The 19,059-nt window shown below is 43.9% G+C and overlaps 3 protein-coding genes across 4 annotated transcripts; 2 read left to right on the plus strand and 1 right to left on the minus strand.

The window, feature by feature from the left end:
* Positions 1-5,856: 5,856 nt before the first annotated feature.
* On the minus strand, positions 5,857-7,291 carry htr1ab (5-hydroxytryptamine (serotonin) receptor 1A b). The gene has a single exon (XM_076283292.1). The coding sequence runs from the start codon at positions 7,215-7,217 to the stop codon at positions 5,994-5,996; it is 1,224 nt and encodes a 407-aa protein (XP_076139407.1). The 5' UTR covers positions 7,218-7,291; the 3' UTR covers positions 5,857-5,993.
* Positions 7,292-8,193: 902 nt separating this feature from the next.
* rnf180b (ring finger protein 180b) lies at positions 8,194-14,519 on the plus strand. 2 transcript variants are annotated; one of them, XM_076284523.1, is made up of 7 exons: positions 8,194-8,247; positions 8,809-8,927; positions 9,423-9,512; positions 9,665-10,636; positions 12,900-13,110; positions 13,547-13,672; positions 13,897-14,519. In XM_076284523.1, exons 1-7 carry the CDS (start codon positions 8,226-8,228, stop codon positions 14,088-14,090), a joined length of 1,734 nt encoding a protein of 577 aa, XP_076140638.1. In that variant the 5' UTR covers positions 8,194-8,225; the 3' UTR covers positions 14,091-14,519. The 2 variants fall into 2 exon arrangements, with proteins under 2 accessions (XP_076140638.1, XP_076140639.1); XM_076284524.1 differs by lacking the exon at positions 8,194-8,247 and adding an exon at positions 8,263-8,508.
* Positions 14,520-15,352: 833 nt separating this feature from the next.
* Positions 15,353-18,718, plus strand: rgs7bpb (regulator of G protein signaling 7 binding protein b). The gene is made up of 6 exons (XM_076284526.1): positions 15,353-15,502; positions 16,323-16,489; positions 16,659-16,789; positions 17,238-17,382; positions 17,527-17,597; positions 18,094-18,718. The coding sequence occupies exons 1-6, from the start codon at positions 15,353-15,355 to the stop codon at positions 18,183-18,185; spliced, it is 756 nt and encodes a 251-aa protein (XP_076140641.1). The 3' UTR covers positions 18,186-18,718.
* The last annotated feature ends 341 nt before the right edge of the window (positions 18,719-19,059 follow it).

Here is a 19,059-nt window from a genome sequence, read left to right on the forward strand (position 1 = left end):
TGAAATGGCAAATTATTTCATTAGAAATGTATATTGTTCACAATTTTTTATTGTTCAATTCTTTTTTTTTTCTAACTTAAACGCCACCATTTAAAGGTGCAGTCAGCAATTGTAGGAGATTTCAAGTCCATAATTGTTTGTCACATTCAGTAATGACCTCCTCACGATCCACTTACTGCCCATTAGACTACACTGTAAAAAAAAAAACGGCCTTTGTAAGAAGTTGAGGCTCTGAAAACTGGAAACAAAGAAAGTGGTGGCAACCTGTCCCCCAAACAAAAAAACGAAAACACTGTGTGGAGTTTCTCTGGGACTACTGAGGGAAAGGGTAACCATACCTCCCTGGTGTGTTTCACTTAGTCCTTGGTTAATTTATAACATACATTGTTTTGGACAAAAGCATCTGCTAATAATTTTCAATATAAACATAAACAAACGCGACTTACTGCACAATCGCTGAACGCACCTTTAAATACCGAAACAAGCCTAACCACACGCCCCTGTGTTTCAGTTTTGTTTGTTGTTGGGCCTGAGTGCTGTTATTGAAGTCGATTGGGTTTCCACTCCGACTATGTATGCAGGTGAGCTGGAGCACGCAGCTACTGGAGCCACTGCCGAGAATAAAAGACCTCTGCTGGGGAGTATGTGGGCGCAGCTCTGTTTTATATGGATCAGGTTTTTGAACTTTTCTCTTTCATGGCCACGGAACAGAGGCTTTTAAATTGGTACCTCGAAACCACGGGGAGTCTTTCATTTCCTCTGACATGATGACAGGATTTGTCACACAAAGAAGGGGAAGAAACGATCCCCCCTGCACCCCCCCCCCCCCCAAGTATCCTAAGCTTACTGGAATGCCACTAGCATAAATAGGCATACACTGTTGCTAGTGGTTTAGAGTAAATCCATATACCGTCCGTGAAATGGATGAATCCTAGAATGTGTGATTTTTTTTCATTTTCATGCTATCGCTTCTGTTGTCTTGTTATATGGCCCTCTTATATCCATCCCATTTTGGCATCCTGAAAGCTGATCTATAGCCTAGCACTGTGTGGATGAGATGTGGGGGCAGAATAGACCTCCCCCTTTTTCAAAGCCTGGCTTTAGACGTGTCTTATGACTAACATAAATATTTACGCATGAATCAGCAAGCTCAACATTCAGCTAAGCAGTGGCATGATGACAAGCCCAAAATCCATCCAACCTGCGCACAGCTTGCTGCAAAATCTGTTCAGGCGAATAATGCCTCGTCTGCTGGGAGCGACTGTGGTATTTTCTCCTAACTTAATGAATCTTTCCTTCAAATGTCAAGACACACATTTGTATCCATGGATTAGGCTGGATTTATCAAACCTCAAACCCACAGTTGATTTTCTGCAACCAAACCAAGAAAACATGGGTATCTTATTATTACTGACAGTTATTTAAAATGGAGCAATAAACTATAGCAACAACTATTAGGTCCTAATCTTGGTCACCTCTCAGCATTCCTGTCATCCTATCACCCCCTTCACCCAAAAGTGAAAGAAATTAAAGCATTACTATGCTTCTGGTTCTGTCCACCAAAGGCAATATATTGCTAGGGGATAAAGCCAACATTGGATCCACAACTTAACTTCCTCATTAATGGACCCCATCATTTTATTCAGTTTAGTGTGTAAGTCCCATGTCTTGTGAGTGCTTTAATACATATCTTGCCATTGATGAATGTCAACACACAACCTAAGTAAAAGTAAAAGTTGGTCTACGAGAGGATATCCTTTCAACATTTGAATTCGGTGAGTCATTTCACTAAATATTTTAACAGAAAAAATACAAAGACACCGCTCATCTCGTAGCTGGTGTGCATATTTTTTTCATTTTTTACTTTTTAAGAAAAGGCCATTTGTGCATACAAATAATAAAAACCCTTATTAGCATAGTCCCTGGCAGTTTTACTTCCTTTTATCCAGAGCAAACTCCAGTGAGAATACAGTGCTGTGATAAGCAAGCATGAGTCTGGCAATTGGTCTCTGATGGAGGCTCACTCACAAGTACCATCTCCATCATCCAAGCCTCTCCGTAACAAGATGTGTGTCCAGGGCTTGCGAGGCATGGGATACTAATGCAGACTGATCTGTTCAAGCCTGTCTTTTTCCAGCCAAAAAACCTACCCAACTCGAAATACGATAACCATGGCAACCCATGGCGTGGTGGAGAGCATTCAAATGTGCTTGTGTGCTCACTGTAAAACTCCCTCCCACTCTTCTTTAGGTTGTAGAGAGTCGGTGATCGGGAGGTGTCACTGTAGATGGAGAAGCTGTCCTGAGGCTGGGTTTTTATGGTCTGCCCAGCTCCTCAGACGTGCCCGCTCTTAACTCAGTGTGACACGGATGCCAGGGACGAGACGCCGGGGCCTGCCTTATCGCCCCACCCAGGTGCGGTAGGCAATCACGCAAGCTCTTCATCTCAGCCAGCCTTTGACGGGTGTGTGTCAACACTGATGAGGAGGGGTTTGAGGTGGGAGGGGAGAGTGTTAGCTGCGGCTCTCCACAACCTGCAATGAGCTTTATGTCCCTCATTCTCCTCAGCAGTGTTACTGTTTCTACTCCTTCTGTTCTTCACTGTTCTTCTTTCTATCTCTCTCTCTTTCTCTCATGCACACATAATGTTTTATTCCTTCCTTCCTTTTCTCTCTCTCTCTCTCTCTCTCTCTCTCTCTCTCTCTCTCTCTCTCTCTCTCTCTCTCAGCCTTGGGGTCTTCATCTGAGCCTCTGAGCTGAGACACCTAAGAATACCCCATGCATCTTCACTGGTGAGGGAAGAAGGGCAGAGAGAGGGCATTCTAGGTAAGAGTAGTTACACAAGGCCTAACAGAAAGACCATCAGCCTACTCAAGCAGGAGAAGACATTTGAAACCAATAATGCTCTCTTCCTTCCTGTTTTCCTTTCTTTAGTGGAATATAATATAGAAAATATCACTGGTTCAACCTATGAACAGCATCAACACACAAGCTATATTGTACATGCTAAAATAACATGGAGATAAATAATATAATTATCCACCTTCCTCTAGTAGGCTACTGAAGATGGACACTGATAATGGTAAAGGTCCTTTCAAGGTGGGTGCTGAGAACACATAGGCATTGTCTTTGGTTCATTGTTTGATGTCATATTCCCAGTTCTGACAGTGAAATTGAGAGATGTCTCAACAGTGCAGTGGGACTGGAGCACCTGCTGCCCTTTGATGGAAAGTGTACTACGTCCAAAGGGACCGGTGCACTGCAAGTTCATGCTCTCCTCGTTTGAAGCTTGAAACAATGCAAGTGGACAGATGACGCCTCACAGCTGTGTCTGACTTGACCAGTGCACACTGATACAGTATATCTCTCAATAGTGAGTGGAAAGAGAACATTTTCTTTTCAGCTCTAATTAAACTTTAATAATATATAATAAATTAAATATACTTCTGCACTCTGAATAATAACATTTTACAACTATAGCATGCTATAACAATTAGCTCTCATGATTGTTGTGTGCAACCAATCATATTTGTCTTCCATCGCTTAAATTCAATTCAGATTTTCCAAGTTTATCTGTGAATGTCCCTGGACAAAATGTCCTGTGGGCATCTCAGGCATGCATATTTCTGTATGTGAAGTAGAATCTCTCCTTTTTGTCGATTTTCTTGTTTTCCTCATCATTCTCATAAGCCATGCAGCATGTCAGAAAAAATAAATGAGAAGCCCAGGGAGCGTGGTGCTGTATTCTGTAGATACAAACAACTTTGATAAATGAAATAATACGTGTAAAATAAAGGAGTAAAATCAGGGACCTTGACAATGAAAAAAAAAACAACTGTTTTGATTGCAAAATAAAAAGGTGACATGGTTGTTTATGTTATGTTTTTGGGGAGGGTCAGACATGAGCTGATGTTTCTTGGGCTGTGCCTAGTGGAATACCAAATAGTAAAAATAGCTGTGGATCCCATTGCCGTAACGCCTGGCCATCTGTGGGTCTCCAATGTGAGTGGATGCTCAGTATTGTTGCAGGCCTTTGATCAGATAATTGCCCCTATAACCCAGAGTTTAAGGCCCCCTGGGTGTCGCTATGGAGACCACCATCCCTGTCTGCCTGGCGTCACGTGGATCCTGAATGACATGACTGAGTGGCCGATGGACTTGCATGACACGCTGCAACAGAGGGCAAACAACCAAATATGTCACAAAGAAATCCTGTCAGAATAGACCCATGCATGTTCTCAATCCATGGGCGGTGTACTGCATGTATTAGGTTGACTTTAACAGTGGAAAAATCGCCTTTCAGTTCAGTTAATGGCAAATGAATTGTAATCTTGTTAGCAATTTGGTTTATGTGATTAAAAAAGCAATTACAGCCTCTTGTGCACTGAGACTAGAAGTGCTTTTGTTTTTAGATTCCCCCTCCCCTCAGCTTACAACTGACATGTTTTGTAAATGGCAGCTGTAGCTCTGTTGTTGCAGTTGTGTTGTTTTGTTAGTGTGAATTTACATTTTCCCCCCATGAACTGAAAAGTGTTTAATTAATTGCAGGGTCTCCTCTTACAATGTGAACATCTGCTTTATATATATTTAATCAGGTTGCCACACTCAGGGCAAACTATACTCATGTAAAGGATTTCAGGCCAAATTGTACAGGCTAAATGCTGATGCGGCTGATCTTGGAATGTGAAGTGGCTCGAGTATAGTCACTGAGATGATTTTCCATAAGGAAATGAAGGGAGAAAAAGTCTCTCACTTTGTACGCTTTAAGAAGTCTTCTAATAAAGTCTTCATTTGTCTTTTGATCAGCATATTGGCTGATTGAACTGCCACAGATTTTTATGATTATATGATGATATCCAATTGGCTGGGTGTGATGATCCAAGAGGAAGTTCATTGGCCATGTTGTTGACTATTATCTGGAATTCCACAAAAAAGGTGGGATTGTTGGCCAGTAGGACACTTTGCATTGCATTTGCATTCTGACCTTGCACGGCCTACAGATCATGCAACACTGAGATAATACACTGGAGTCAGATGACGGACTGCACTAGGAAATTGTGTATTTTTCTGGAAGTCTCTCACTTTTGTCATTGCAATTTTTCTGACACTATTCTTGTTACTGTACATGGGAAAGTCCCTGGAGAATGAGATGTGGATGGGTTGTGATGTGCTGTACATTATCAGTCGACCATGTCACACCCAGTCATAGTTGAAAGGCCACTTTGGAGCTGCAGTCACTCTAGAAGACACTCAGAGAATTGTACATGAGGTGAAATGTCCTGGTTTCAATCTGCTTTTTAAAAAATCTTAAAATGCAAGCTGTGAAACATTTTTTAAACAGTTTTTGCAGAGCGGTCTTGCAGAAGAAATAATAATAATAATAAAAACAGTATCTATGGTGTGTGTGTGTGTGTGTGTGTGTGTGTGTGTGTGTGTGTGTGTGTGTGTGTGTTTACTGTGTGTGATACGTTGTCTTACAATCGCTTCAAAACTAAGGCTATGAAGTCTGTGTTTAATATCAATTGTGATGGGGCTTCTTAATACTACAATGGATTCTAAAACATTACATATTTTTTATATAGAACAATGGATTTCTTTTCCATATTGACATGGAGGTACTATATCTTATGTTACAAATCATGTCAGAGAGGACCAAGTAAAGTCACAAAGTGAAGCAGAGTTGCTTTATCCTTTATTTGAACACCATGAAGTTTGATGTATGAAGAGGATGAGAAATACATTTTGTGATCTCATCATGTACAGTATATATTGCCATAGCATAATAATAATAATAATAATAATAATAATAATAATAATAATAATAATAATAATACAATTGTATATGTGTATCTGTAATTATATTAAGACACATATTATCACGCTATGCTTTTAATCACTGCATTAAAACCTGGAAACATTGTCAACATATGCTGTAAACAAATGCTGATCAACTGAGCATTATGATTTTTTTTATCTATTGGATAAAAAAATATTTCATGGTCTGCAATAATGACATTTTATTATTTTCCTAAAAGCACTTTGAAAGTCTTTGTTGAAATAAGCGTATATGATAGGGTTTAGCAGAGAGTTTGAATACCCGAGCCAGTTGATCACGTCGCGGAGCCAGGCGGGCATATTACATCCTGGGCAGAAGGGTACCACCAGCGCTTTAATGAAAAAGGGCAACCAACAGAAGATAAACGTACCCATGATAATACCGAGCGTCTTCACAGTTTTGCGTTCCCGTGCCAGTGCTATTTTCCTCTTTGCCTCGGTATTCTTTTCGTGCCTGTTCTCAAACAGCGGGACCGACTGGGGTGTGTCGGGGAGAGGAAGGTTGTTTTTGGAACTACTGTGCACCTCAATGATCTCCAAAGACTCGCCGTCTTCGGCGTGCTTCACTGCGCCATTTACGCACGAGGTCGGCTTGGGCTCCACAGTGCTCTTCCAGTTTTTGCCCAGCTCTCCCTTGGGCTTCTTGTGAAAAAGTGCCGGTGACACAGTCAAACATTTTACTTTCTTCTTCTCAGTTTTCCGGACCGTTCTTCGAATACGAAACCTGGCCGCTTTGAATATCCTTCCGTACAAGACTAGCATTAAAATAAGCGGGATATAGAAAGCGCAAGAAGTGGAGTAGATGGTATACCAGGGATCTTCATTGATCACGCACACCTGCTCCTCAGCTTCTGTCTGAGACTTCATGATAAGCATGGGTGGGATTGATATGCAGAATCCTATCAGCCATGTAACACTGATTAAAATCGCAGCGCGCCTTAATGTTCTTTTCTTCATATAGTCTATAGGATCAGTTATTGCCCAATATCTATCCAGAGCTATTGCGCACAGGTGCAATATTGATGAGGTGCAACACAGAACATCTAAAGAAACAAAAATGTCGCAAGTTACCTGCCCCAGCTTCCACTTGTCTAACACTTGATAAAGTGCCGCCATAGGAAGAACCAGTACAGACACCATCAGATCTGTGATGGCCAAGGAGCCGATGAGATAGTTCGCGACGTTTTGGAGAGATCTTTCAAGCGCAATAGCCGCCACCACACACGCGTTCCCAAAGATGGCGCAAAGGATGAGCGCGCCAAGGAGGAATGATGTGGTAATCTGGTAGCTGAGTGTCAGTTCGACACTAGCCGTTGAGTTCTCGTCGTGTCCATCCGTTCCGTTGTACGGAAACAGCATAGATGTATTGTTTCTGTCATCCATGTCGGGGGAAAGCCTTAGTGTTTGGCATAACGGACACTTGGCAACTCCATCTGTCTGCCGGAGCGCAGTCTTGGGGCAGGAGGAATGGGTGAATGTATAGATATTCATGGAGGCATGACAGTCTCTGAGGGCTGATGATGAGGAGGGTGCATTTATACCAGCTGTGGTGAAACGTCAGTTACCTGGAAGGGCGGAACGGACTCTGCTCTGCTCATCCCCAGCATATAAATCCGTGCGATTTTATGTTAAAGATTGAACGACATATGTCTCCGCTCTCCGCTTACAATTTAAACCGGAGTGATATGTGTCTGAGATTAGCCTATTTTTTGACTGAAACATTTAGTCAATCCATCTGATAGGCAAAGTAATGACTTCATCAATGGACATCAGTAGCTTTAATAATCTGATATTTGATTGGCTACAAACTTTATAGTTAAGCTACATGTGTGTTAGGGTGTGTATGTGAGATTGTAGGCTACATGTATTGAGGATTGTCTGGTTGGTGATGTAGCAGCGTAGGCTACACACCTTTCATCTCATCATGTGCGCTACCCCCGCCCGCCCTGTTTAAAAAGGTGTATTGCTGCCATCTGGTGTAGGGTGTGTATAGGCTACCCAAACAGTCGCGTCCTGTTTGCTTTCGCGAGTAGCAAATAGGCCTACGTGAATGATTGTAAAGTAACAGTATCCAAATCAGTATTATAAACAGCACCACAGTTTTCACGTAGCCTAATAATTTGCTTTGCAATTTCAAGCTAGCCTCTAATCCTTCTTCCAACACCAGCCAATCTTAAATTAAACTGTTTTGTTTCAGTCCAACTATATCACGAGACTGCTTCTGATTTACACAACAAACTGTGTTTTATGAAATAAATGGTTGAGATGTGCTAGCCTAATTCTGCCCCAACTTGTGTTTGACTTCGTCTCGTCCTTCTCGCTTTCCGTAGTATGTTGACGTCATAAGTCCACTCACTCAGTCGCGTGTTCAAGAGAACCCAAACAAACAGGATGAGCAGAGCCTTCAAATCAGGTTTTTAATCTTTCCTGAGACTTTTGTGAGATTCTCGAAACAGTTACATATTTTAACATTTCAATGTTGCTATTATGCGTCTTAACAATCATATTTCCAACAAACCGGAGTCGCCAGGTAACTGTTAGAAGACAATTTGCTAGCTAGCATGCTACAGCTGTGAAATGTTATGTAGCTCAGACCAGACCAGACCCAAACCCAGACCCTTTACTGTCTAACACCAACTAGCCTACACTTGAAGGTAACCAGCTGACTAATAAAGTAGGTAACTTACATAACTTACTCGTAATAGAAATAAGCTAGAAATTATTCGTTTTGATAAACTGTTGGTTAAAAAAAAGTATTGGTTGAATTTTAGTTCCCAGTGGGGAATTTCTTGTACAAATAAAGGCAAAGTTACCTGAAGTGTCAGATCATTACAGTGGGTAATGTACTAAAACCAGTTTTGTTTGCAAATCACAAAGTAAGTAAATCTGGTTGGCCAACTGACTTTACGTAAGGATACATGTTGGCCTGCTGTTACTAGTAAGAATACCAACGCGTCATCATGTGTACTTACAGCGTTGGACGTGCCTCTCATGGACGGGTCGTGGGATTCTCCAGAGTACTCGTCTGCTCTGACCGTTCTTCGCTGCAGGAAATGCCGAAAATGTCTTATGGAGTCACCCTCGTTACTGTCGGTGAGTAGAGGGCTTGCATGGATTCAAGAGGCAAAAGAGTCACTGAGTTTATATTGTGGACTTCACATTGACATCTTCCACAATAGCAGAGCAGATTCATTTGATTTAGTTGACATTCATGTCGTGGAAATTGACTGGGAGTGATGACTGTAATGCCCCTTATCACCAAATAAACCGTAAACTAATGTGCATTTTCCCATCTGATGTCGATTTTGGAACATATTTATGATGGTTGAATTTCTTTATTTATAACTGGTTTACATAATTCTGTTCTACCACCCAACCATCTACAATAATTCAGTTGTACCACCCAACCAGCTACAATGTGGAATATGGTGTCAATGATGCCATTAGAGTTATAGAGTAGCAGGAAAAGGGTCAGATTCAGGTCAGCCTGTGGGTTGTCAGAAGTAAGACGTGTTTGACAGAGATAACAGTGAACTGATTTTGAACTCTGGATAGATAAGAACTGACTGCCTTGCATATCCTTTTTAGATAGGGGATTCAGCTGAGTTGTCCACGTGCAGCGTTTGGCACGTGAATGTGGACACCCTGCCAGACTGGATCCAGTCAGCTGTTCATCAGGTGTGTAATTTTTCTCATTTGATTCCATTTATTAAATTTTCAAGTATTAACACTGTACAATGTCTTTCAGAAAGTCTTTGAGAGATTTTGAGACTGTTTCTCTCTAACGCTGAACCACTGGTGGTCATTAATACCCTCTGTCTCCGGTGCAGGCCCGTTGGACGGTCGGTAAGCTGAACTGCCCCTTCTGTGGCGCTCGTCTCGGGGGCTTTAACTTTGTCAACTGCTCCAGGTGCCCGTGCGGCCACGAGGACGTCGTGCACGTCAGCAAGAGCCGCGTTGACCACGAAAGCAAGTGTCCCGTCTACCCCCTCCGACCCTTAAGAGCGCAAGAGAGGGCAGGCAGGACAGAGGAGCTGAGGGACCCAGAGGGCGAGTGGTTAGTGAGGGGGAGTGCAGAGGGCTGCCTCCGCGAGCCGCAGTCATCCTGCCCAGCCATCCTCAGGCTGATTGGGACCTCCACCCCCATCACGCCCCCCCACCGCCTCGGAGCTGAGGCCGAGTGGACGGCCGGCCAAGCTGCCCTGCCCAGCGCCTCGTCCCAGCCACTGTCTGGCTTCTGTGGAATATCTGGCCTGTCCTGTTTTGGGGAGTCCTCTCTGAAGCGCCTCCTGGACCTGGCCGAGGTGGAGACGGTGGGGGAGGTGAGGCTGACCTCCCGACAAGAGACTCCTGCTCAACTGGTAGGATTAAGCCATCCTCTGTCCCCTACATTAGAGGCCGCAGAGATGGCCACGGGGCAAGCTGAACACCACGGGCCCTCAGAGCTCCCCACCCCTCTCAACTCAGGTCAGCAACTGCAGCAGCATCAGCATCAGCAGCATTGGGATCAGCTTGAAGGAGACGCCACACTGCCAGAGGTGCTGTTCCACGAGGCACCGCACCAGACGCCCATACCGAGAAGCAGAGTCCCCTCCGACAGGACGGACGACGAGGGGGAAGGGGACGAGGACGAGTGGGCAGTGGCCCCTGGAGAGGATGCGACCCACCCACAGCCACCCAGGCCCACAGGCACCGCCGAGTGTCAGCTCAGCAAGAGGGAGAAGAACCGGCTGAAGAGCCAGCGGCGCAAGCAGAGGAGGAGAGAACGCTGGCTCCGCAGTCAGCTGGAGGAGAACCAACCGGTAAGACCAGGAATCAAAACGGCTTACGATAAGTGAGACAAACAGTGCTTGATCTGGCTACTCTGTCTGAAGGCCTTGTTGTGAGTGGTTTTCACAGAGATAAAGAAAAAAAAGGAAAGGTAGGGACTAGTGGTTTAGGCACCACAGTTCTGTTTAAGAAGTGCTGCAATTCGGATTGGAGTCCCATGTCGGACTACATGTGAATTCTAAGATTAGTTTTAGGAAACAACAACAGATGATGGTTGTTTATGGTAGTTATATGGTCGTCCTGCAGTGTACAAGACAGTCAGTTGAAATATTCAGCATCGTTTCCATGTCTGTGAGGGGTTGAAAGCATGTATATACTTGGCCTATACTTGGCCTATCTGCTGACCTGACAATGTACTAAGTGCACACAATGAATTGACCCCAATGTTCCAATACAGAGCAGAGATAGGCACGTCAATCGGTTTTATCAGTCAACAAAGAAAACACTTTAGTCTCACAGAGACTGGGATGTCTGATTTTGGATAGCTTTCCAAACCAGACAGATAAACCTGAGAGTTACTAGACATGTGAACGTTGCCCCCAACAAGAACTCCCCTTGGCCTACATACTGGCACACTCTCTCACCTCCCCAGCACCTGCAGTGCTTCTCAGGAGCAGAGACGCCAGCGTGGCTGACTCACTACCGTCAATTTGGACCAGGACCCACTTTGGCACAGTGGAGGTTGTTGATTATTGATCAGTGTGTTTGAGCTCACACAGAGATAGAGAGGGAGAGAAATAGAGAAAGAGAGATAGAGAGAGAGAAAGAGAGAGAGAGTAGAGGTTGCGACGGAGCGACATGGGGGTCATGGCTTGCAGGGCAGGATCTCAGATGGAGGGCCCCAACGATGAGTGCTGCTGGGGGAAGCCTCTGCCCAGGAATCTGACTAAGGTGGGTCCACTCGGCTGCTACTCACAGCGGCTTCAGTCCCAGGAAATGACTACCAGGCGATAAGCCCTTTTGCTCTCTTAAAGAGCAGCTGTAAAATGTGTCATATGTTATTAGTATTATTTACTCCATTTACTTGCTAATATTCTATAGCGAATATGTCACAAATTAAATGTTCTGTTAGTAGTTCTGTCTACCTATATACACAGAACAGGTGCTTGTGGTCAATTGCTTTTAATGTTCAGTAAATTGCAGGTGTATCATCAAAGTGTGGTCATAAAAGATCATAAAAGTATATTTGGTTTTTTTAACAGTGTAGAAACTTGGAGCGTATAGACTACTAAACACAAAATACCACTGAGAAATTTGGGAATATGCCTAATAAAAAGTTTCTAGTTCATTCATTCAGGAAATGTAGGTTGTTAATTTAGCCCTTTATATTTCCCATCTATTTCATGGAAAAAAGTTCTGCTTTTGTTAAAAAACAGCCTTTGAGCTTCACCTCAGAGGGCAGAGAGAATCAAAACACTCGGGTGTTTGTGTGCTGGGAAATGTGAAGCCATTAGCAGAAAGTACCTCTAGTGATTACTGTTGGCAGATTTTTGGACAGCCAGCCCTGTCTGTGCTCTCAAGGGGGGTGAGTTGCCTCAGCCAACACTTAGCCTGGGTGTGCTGGAGCTGATTGGAGGAGCTCTTGTACCCACAATCCACAGTGGGACAAACACTGCGGAGCACGCTAGTATTTTACGCACAAAGTATTTTACATTGTTACAACGTTCTGCTGTGATTCACTTCTCATTTTGCCTCCGACGGCACAGCTTTGCATTTTTTAAATTAACTTTCAAAAGCCTTTAGGGCACAAGTACGAGCTCATAAATGGATGCCTGCATCCCTGCCAGAAGTAGAGTGGCTGATAAGAATGACAAGTTGGGCTACCAAAGTTGTATGTGTCATGAAGGTCGGAGCATTTATTGGCTGAATCATGACATTGTTGGGTTGGTTAAGAAAAGCGAACAACATAAGAGAATAGTAGTGTTGATCTCTAAAATGGCATTCAAAGATACAGATATGCACAGATGACACTTTTATATGCCTTAACAGGATTTATATACATGTCTTGACCTAGTGCATTAACTCCAGAAGGAGCTAATGTTTTGACAGTTTCCTGTTTTGACAGTTTGTTGATTGTTTCTTTAGTGTGTATGTGCCTCTTGTTTGTATATTTGTTTACAACCTTGTTTACAAGTTTACCACTCTGGTAAAATATATTCTGGGGACTCAGTGGTAGTATTGGTAAGCAGGTGCTTTGGCGAATGCATCACTTATCTTTTCTTTGTGACGGTGCAGGGACTCTCACCTCCGGGCAGCGAGGATGAGGAGGAGCGCGAAGGCCACACCTGCGCCGTGTGTCTGGACGTCTACTTCAGCCCGTACATGTGCCAGCCCTGTGGCCACGTCTTCTGTGAGCCCTGCCTGCGCACATTGGCCAAGAACCGGCCAGGCAGCACACCCTGCCCTCTCTGCCGCACGGTCATCTCCCACGTGCTCTTCCAGAAAGGTCCGCAACTCTCACGAGCGCAATAGGTCATGTGTGATACTTAAAAAACATACCAGGATAAGCTGATTGTTGATAGTCGGTTGGGTTCTTGTTATAGTGCTGTACTGTGCATGATTTGTTTGTACTCTCAATTGAAATTAATTATGTGCCCTGCTAAATAGACTAACATGTTTAGCCTATATACACTTGTGAGGAGTCAATGGAATCATCAGCACCTACATACTTTGATGTCTGACTTGCTTGAATTCAGATTTCAATAAATGTCCTACAATTTTAGAAATGCATTTTAAAAGAACACTTAAGCACGGGTTGCCATTATTCTTTTAACATGCAGGCTATGGCAAATGATTGGCTCTCAGTGCTTAGGGGCACTGCCTTGCTTCCTAATAGATTTGAAACAGCCTCCTCTTCATATTTTATTTATTTGTGTTTTCAGAGCTCAACCAGACTGCTAAGACATTCTTCCCTAAGGAGTACCTCTCCAGGAAACAGACTTTCCAGAAAGCAAACTACGCCAAATGGCCGCTCCCTCACTGTCCCAAACGCTTTCGCATCTTCTGGGGTTTGTACAATTTAATCAGATGTATTGTAGTCATTCCAAAAGAATATTCATGGTTGGTGAAGGTCATTTAACTGCAAATTGCTTAGAAGAGCAATAAGAAAACAAAACAACGAAACAAAGTATTAGTTGTTTTAGTTTAGTTTATGGTAAGCGTGTGTTTATTTTTCTGCATCTTAATCACACAATCAGGCTTTCTTATTGACCAAGTCCTCCAACCTTCTCAGGGTTCCAGAGAGAAGGTGCCCGGGCTGGCCGGTGGCAGTTCCCTCATCGTCCCTTTGGCTTGGACGCCCTGGACCTGGTAGACATGAGAGCCTGGCCGTTTGACATTGACCTGGTCATCATCTACGTCTACTCGATCCACTGGATCCTGGCCTTCCTCATCCTCTGTTTTGTGGGCTACTGCTTCTTCTTCTAATGGGATGATCTGCAGTAGGCATCAGGACTGTCCTTTTCATTTCGATGGACCTTTAAACGACTGACCAACCTCAGTCAACTGCACACAGAAGTGAAGTAGGATGTAAACCATGGACTTGATCATCATGGACATCCCTTTTTTTCTTTCTTTAATTGTGGATTGGATTTTTTTTTAAATGAATGATTTATTGTAGTGCATTATTTTTGTTTGAACGTGTGTGTCAGGTGTTTGTTTTTGAGTGTAATATGAGAAAAAGGTGGTGACTGTTAAAACAAGAGCGGGCCAGGAAGTGCAATCATGTGCAACTGAAATCAGTCAGTTTGTTTAGGTGTTTAGGTGTAATTGATGTTGCCTTACTTCCCAATCCCTTTATATTGTCTTAATGCCAAGTAAATGGACCTGACATTGTATGTTATGGGTATGTTTGGTTTTGTCTGTAAAATGTCTTATTAAATTTATATATAAAAAAAACATATAACTTGTTATGAGCCTCTGATGATGTCTATTTACAGTATAGCCCATGAAAGTGTGTTGGGGTAATTGTGGGTTTAATGAAAATGTTTCACTTCAACTGCTGCTGTAAGACACAGATCTAATCTATCTCATTGCTTTATGCAATCCAAAAAACTAGTGTCCATGGAAGCACTGTTTATAGTCGCTGACTCGCTGCTGTTTCCCTGAAAATTATCATGACAATGTTTGTGTACGTTTTGTTATCCAGTGAGGGTGCTGTTGCTCGCTCTGCAGTATAAATGAAATCTCTACTGTGCCTGTCAAGGTTGCTGCGCTCTGGTCTCCGAGGACTTTGGTTCGATCAGTGTGCGCTAATTAATTCGTACAGATGACAAAAATGAACCGTTTGCCTTTAAAATATGTTACTTTTTCGTTAAGTGTTTGTTTATACAAACATGCAAATGCTTTAATTCTTTGTTAGGTCTGCACAAGAAGGATCATTAATGTGAAGAGCGTTTAGCAGCATCTGGCGGCCACTGATTGCGCCTCGGCGGACTGCTGAGCAGCACTTGGCCTTCTTCAGAGGTGAAGGTGACTCGCCTCCATTGAGGAGGAGATGCAGAGACCGAGCCGCCAGCCCACCTCGCCGTCTCCTCCAAACTGAGCGTCAGCCGACCCGTCCAAGAGCAAAGCGCATGGTTCCGTCTGCCTTTGATGGGAAAGAAATAACAGCTTTGGCGCAGAACGAATACAGTGCGTGATTTTTTTTCTCCCCTGTCTGGGTGGGTTTTCATCGTGGATGCGTATGCATGTGTTCTGCACCGAACGGGCGAAAAAGCCGCCCCAGAACCGCCGCAAACATTTTTCAGATCGGGAAGGCTTCTCCGAGAGACCCGGAGAGGCGAGAGAGTACCGAGAGCACTCGCAAAGCACAGCGAGCCGTGGACGACTGCAGGATGGTAAGTGATGGAGCGTCCTACCACTGCATAGTGACATGGTTCGTCTGAAACTGTTACACTGTAGGTGCCACTAAAAATACACCTGTCTGACTGACATCTCAAACAATGGCCATTTTCTCTCCATCTGTCTGTGTGCATGGGGCGGTAAGCTAGCCAAACAAACAAAGGCTTATGGGGTTGTTTGGATTTTGAATTGATACTATAATGTGAGAATGAGTGTTTGCCCTTCATATCGGATCCTTTCCTCCATAATGCGTGAGAGATCCCGTTGTCTTTCAATCTCACTGGCGCATAAATGGTCCTAGATTCTAGCGCAACTAGGGCCATTTCTGCTCATTCCCAGTGTTTTTGTTTTTTACATTTTTGATCTTTTTGGCTGAAAACTATTATCTTATATACACGGGCAAACGATGTCACTGAGGTTATTTTATTTCTCACAGCCTGTTTGAAAAGACTGTGATTATCAATTATTGGTGGTATTGGAAAGCACTGGCAAATAATAAGCTCCGTTTTGCCTGGAATAGTCAGTAAACAGTAAAGCATGGTTCAATAGTTTGTCTTTGTCGTTGCACCGTCAGTAACAAAGGATGAAGTGAATCGTACGGCAAGTTGTATTTTCCCCACAGGCTATTTATTAACAAACCCTTTACCTCAGCATCTACCTCAACCACTTCATCTCCGTGCAGTGAGAGCGTGAGCCATGAAAAACAGGTCACCTCTCTTTTCATCTCGCACTCTCCCCCTGTCATGCGCATCTTCATTCAGAGCAGAGGTTGATTAGAGAAGCGCGCATGAATGAGACTTGTCCCTTATTTTCCAGACTGTGCAGGAGTTCAACACTCTCGTGGCGCTGTATCGTGAGCAGGTCATCTCAATCGGTGAGATCTCGGCAGACTGTCCGTCTCTGCGCTCCCAGATGCAAAAGACTCGCGTCAAAGGATGCAACGTGGCCCGCACGGCATACCAAAACCTCACTGTCATTTCAGGGTGAGCGTCTGTTAGTGTGTGTGTGTGTCTGTGGAAGTGTATGTGTGTGTGTGTGTGTTTGCACGTTTGATCATATCCTCACAAAGTTCTCATTTTACCCCAGACGAAAATAGCATATGTGTGTTATTTGATAGCCTACAGTATTTGTGTCCTATGTCCACCATCACAGCCCAGAGGATGGGGAGATACAGCCGGAGATCTGCCGGCTCTTCATCCAGCTGCAGTGCTGCCTGGAGATGTACATCACGGAGATGCTCAAATCCATGTGTCTTCTGGGGGTCCTGCAGATCCACCGCAAAGGTGCCGCCACACGACCACCAGGGGGCTCTAGAGCTCCACACCGGTGCTCCACAAACACGCTTCCACAAGACTGATTCGCTAAGAATATCTTGGTCTGCCTTCTGCAAAACAGTGACACTGCATCAACTCTTGCGCATTGGGTATTTAGATGATATTAAGCTTCCATAGTCTACTGGGAACTGAGGTTCAAAAGTCTGACATAAATATGACACTAGAAAAGCTAATTGCTGTAATATGTGCTATATTAATTATTTGAAGCCTAATATAATCTAACCATTACACCTTTATTGCTATTATTATTGTTACTTTTAAACGGTTTTCATTTTTTACACTGTAGGGAATCTGAATTAATCAATAAAACCAATCAAAAACAAGACATTTTCCCCACATCTAATCTTTAGGGTACCAGTCATAGCAACCAAGCTAATAAGGAGTACTTGTGTTCCAGGGAATGAGCCTTGTCCAGAACCAAATGTGGACTGCAAGATGGATGAGAGCTCCGACGTTCCCATCCTGGAAGACCGCTCTTCTTCCCCGGTCGATTTCCCACATGACGCATGGATGGTGTGCACAGACATCGAGAACATTGAAAGGTACACCTGTTTGCCATCTGTTTGTCACATACAGTGATACTCATTGATTCATGCGGCAAGTTACCTGCACCCTGCCTTGTGTGTTGGTGTTAAAAGCATATAGGAGAGCTCATCAGCCCTCCCTTTTTTCCATTGCCTTCACAGGGACATAAGAGAGATGAGGAATCTTCTCAGCAAACTCAGGGACACCATGCCTTTGCCATTGAAAAATCAAGGTGTGTTAATGTGTGTGTGTGTGTGTGTGTGTGTGTGCGTGCGTGCGTGCGCGCAGGCATGCATGTGTGTGTGTGCCCCTTATCGTCCCTCCTATATAGTTTAGCCAGCCATGACCTTAATCTAGCATAGCTGATGGCACTGCCCAAGGCCTACAGTGATATCAGTGATCAGAGTCAGTGCAAGGTCAAGGTTGCAACCAATAGTGGACACCTGCGGGGTGGTAGACTACCGATAGCAGGACCGGGGTTGGGCACTCCAGTGCAGCATTAAAGTGATTTGACCAGCGCTGAACTCCACCCCCCCCCTCTCTCACCCTCTCTGTTTCTCTCTCACTCTTTCTCACCCTCTCTGTCACCCTCTCTGTCTGTTTCTCTCCCGCTTTCTCTCACCTTCTCTGTCACCATCTCTGTCTCTCTCACTCTTTCTGTCTCTCTCCCTCCCTCTCTCTCTCTCTCTCCCTCTGCCTTTCCCTCTCCCCCTCTCTTTCTCCCACAGATGACAGTAGTCTGCTGAATCTCACCCCGTTCCCACTCGTGAGGCAGAGGAAGAGGCGCTTCTCTGGGCTCTGCTGTCTTGTGTCCGGATGAGCGCCAGCTCCACCCCACCCTCAACAGCCCCCCACACACAACACTTCTATAATCTAGATGTAACCCATCACTGATCTGTCTCCATCTCTATCCTATGACAAACAACTATTTCATTTGTCTCTGGTATTTATGTCTACCCTGCCTACCTGATGAGTCTCTAACACGGTTCTAACCTTCCTTTAGAACATCTCTAGTTAGTTTCTAGCCCATTTGCAATCTCTCTGTGACTCAGAGCCAAAAGCAGTTCAGACAAAGAAGAATTGGTTTGTCTTCACCAATATAAAAATATATCAAAAATGCCCTGTCCCCCAAATAACAGGCCTTTTTTATGAGGTGCTCAGACCATTTTCTGAAATTAGGGAATAACATTGAGCAGAAACTGCCATGTAGATGACGGCTCTTTTGTCATTGTATCAGATTTGAGAAAGCTGAAAAGTCTAAATAGCCTACGTTTTATCAGTCTCAGGAGAAAAACCAGTTTGACAAGATTTAAGAGATTAAGGGTTCTCTCCAAAAGACCATCGCAGATTTACTGTGTGCATCAGATCTGCATCTCCCACCAGAGCCTTGTCAAACCTGTGTTTCACCCTTTATCTCCACCAATTATCTCTTTTTACTCCTATCTGTAAAGGTAGTCCTAGTCTGTCTAACCAGTCCCAACTCCATCACTAATCTATATCTAATCTCTGTCTAGTAATTTCTGAAACGTCCCTAACCAATCTTGAGTGTGTAGCCGAGCTAATCCGTCTAAAATCATTGTGTCACCAACCTCTATTTCTGAGGTTAACCTAATTGTCTTTTGAGGTGGTCCTAATTTACCTGTGATACCTCTTTGAGTTGTCCCTTACCCTCACTGTCCTCTTGTCTCGATTCC

Source organism: Alosa pseudoharengus, unplaced genomic scaffold (genome assembly GCF_046254945.1).
Source record: "Alosa pseudoharengus isolate Yale_2024_CS ecotype anadromous, Long Island Sound unplaced genomic scaffold, YU_APseudo_1.1 YU_APseudo_1.1_scf_14, whole genome shotgun sequence".
Classification (NCBI taxonomy): domain Eukaryota; kingdom Metazoa; phylum Chordata; class Actinopteri; order Clupeiformes; family Clupeidae; genus Alosa; species Alosa pseudoharengus.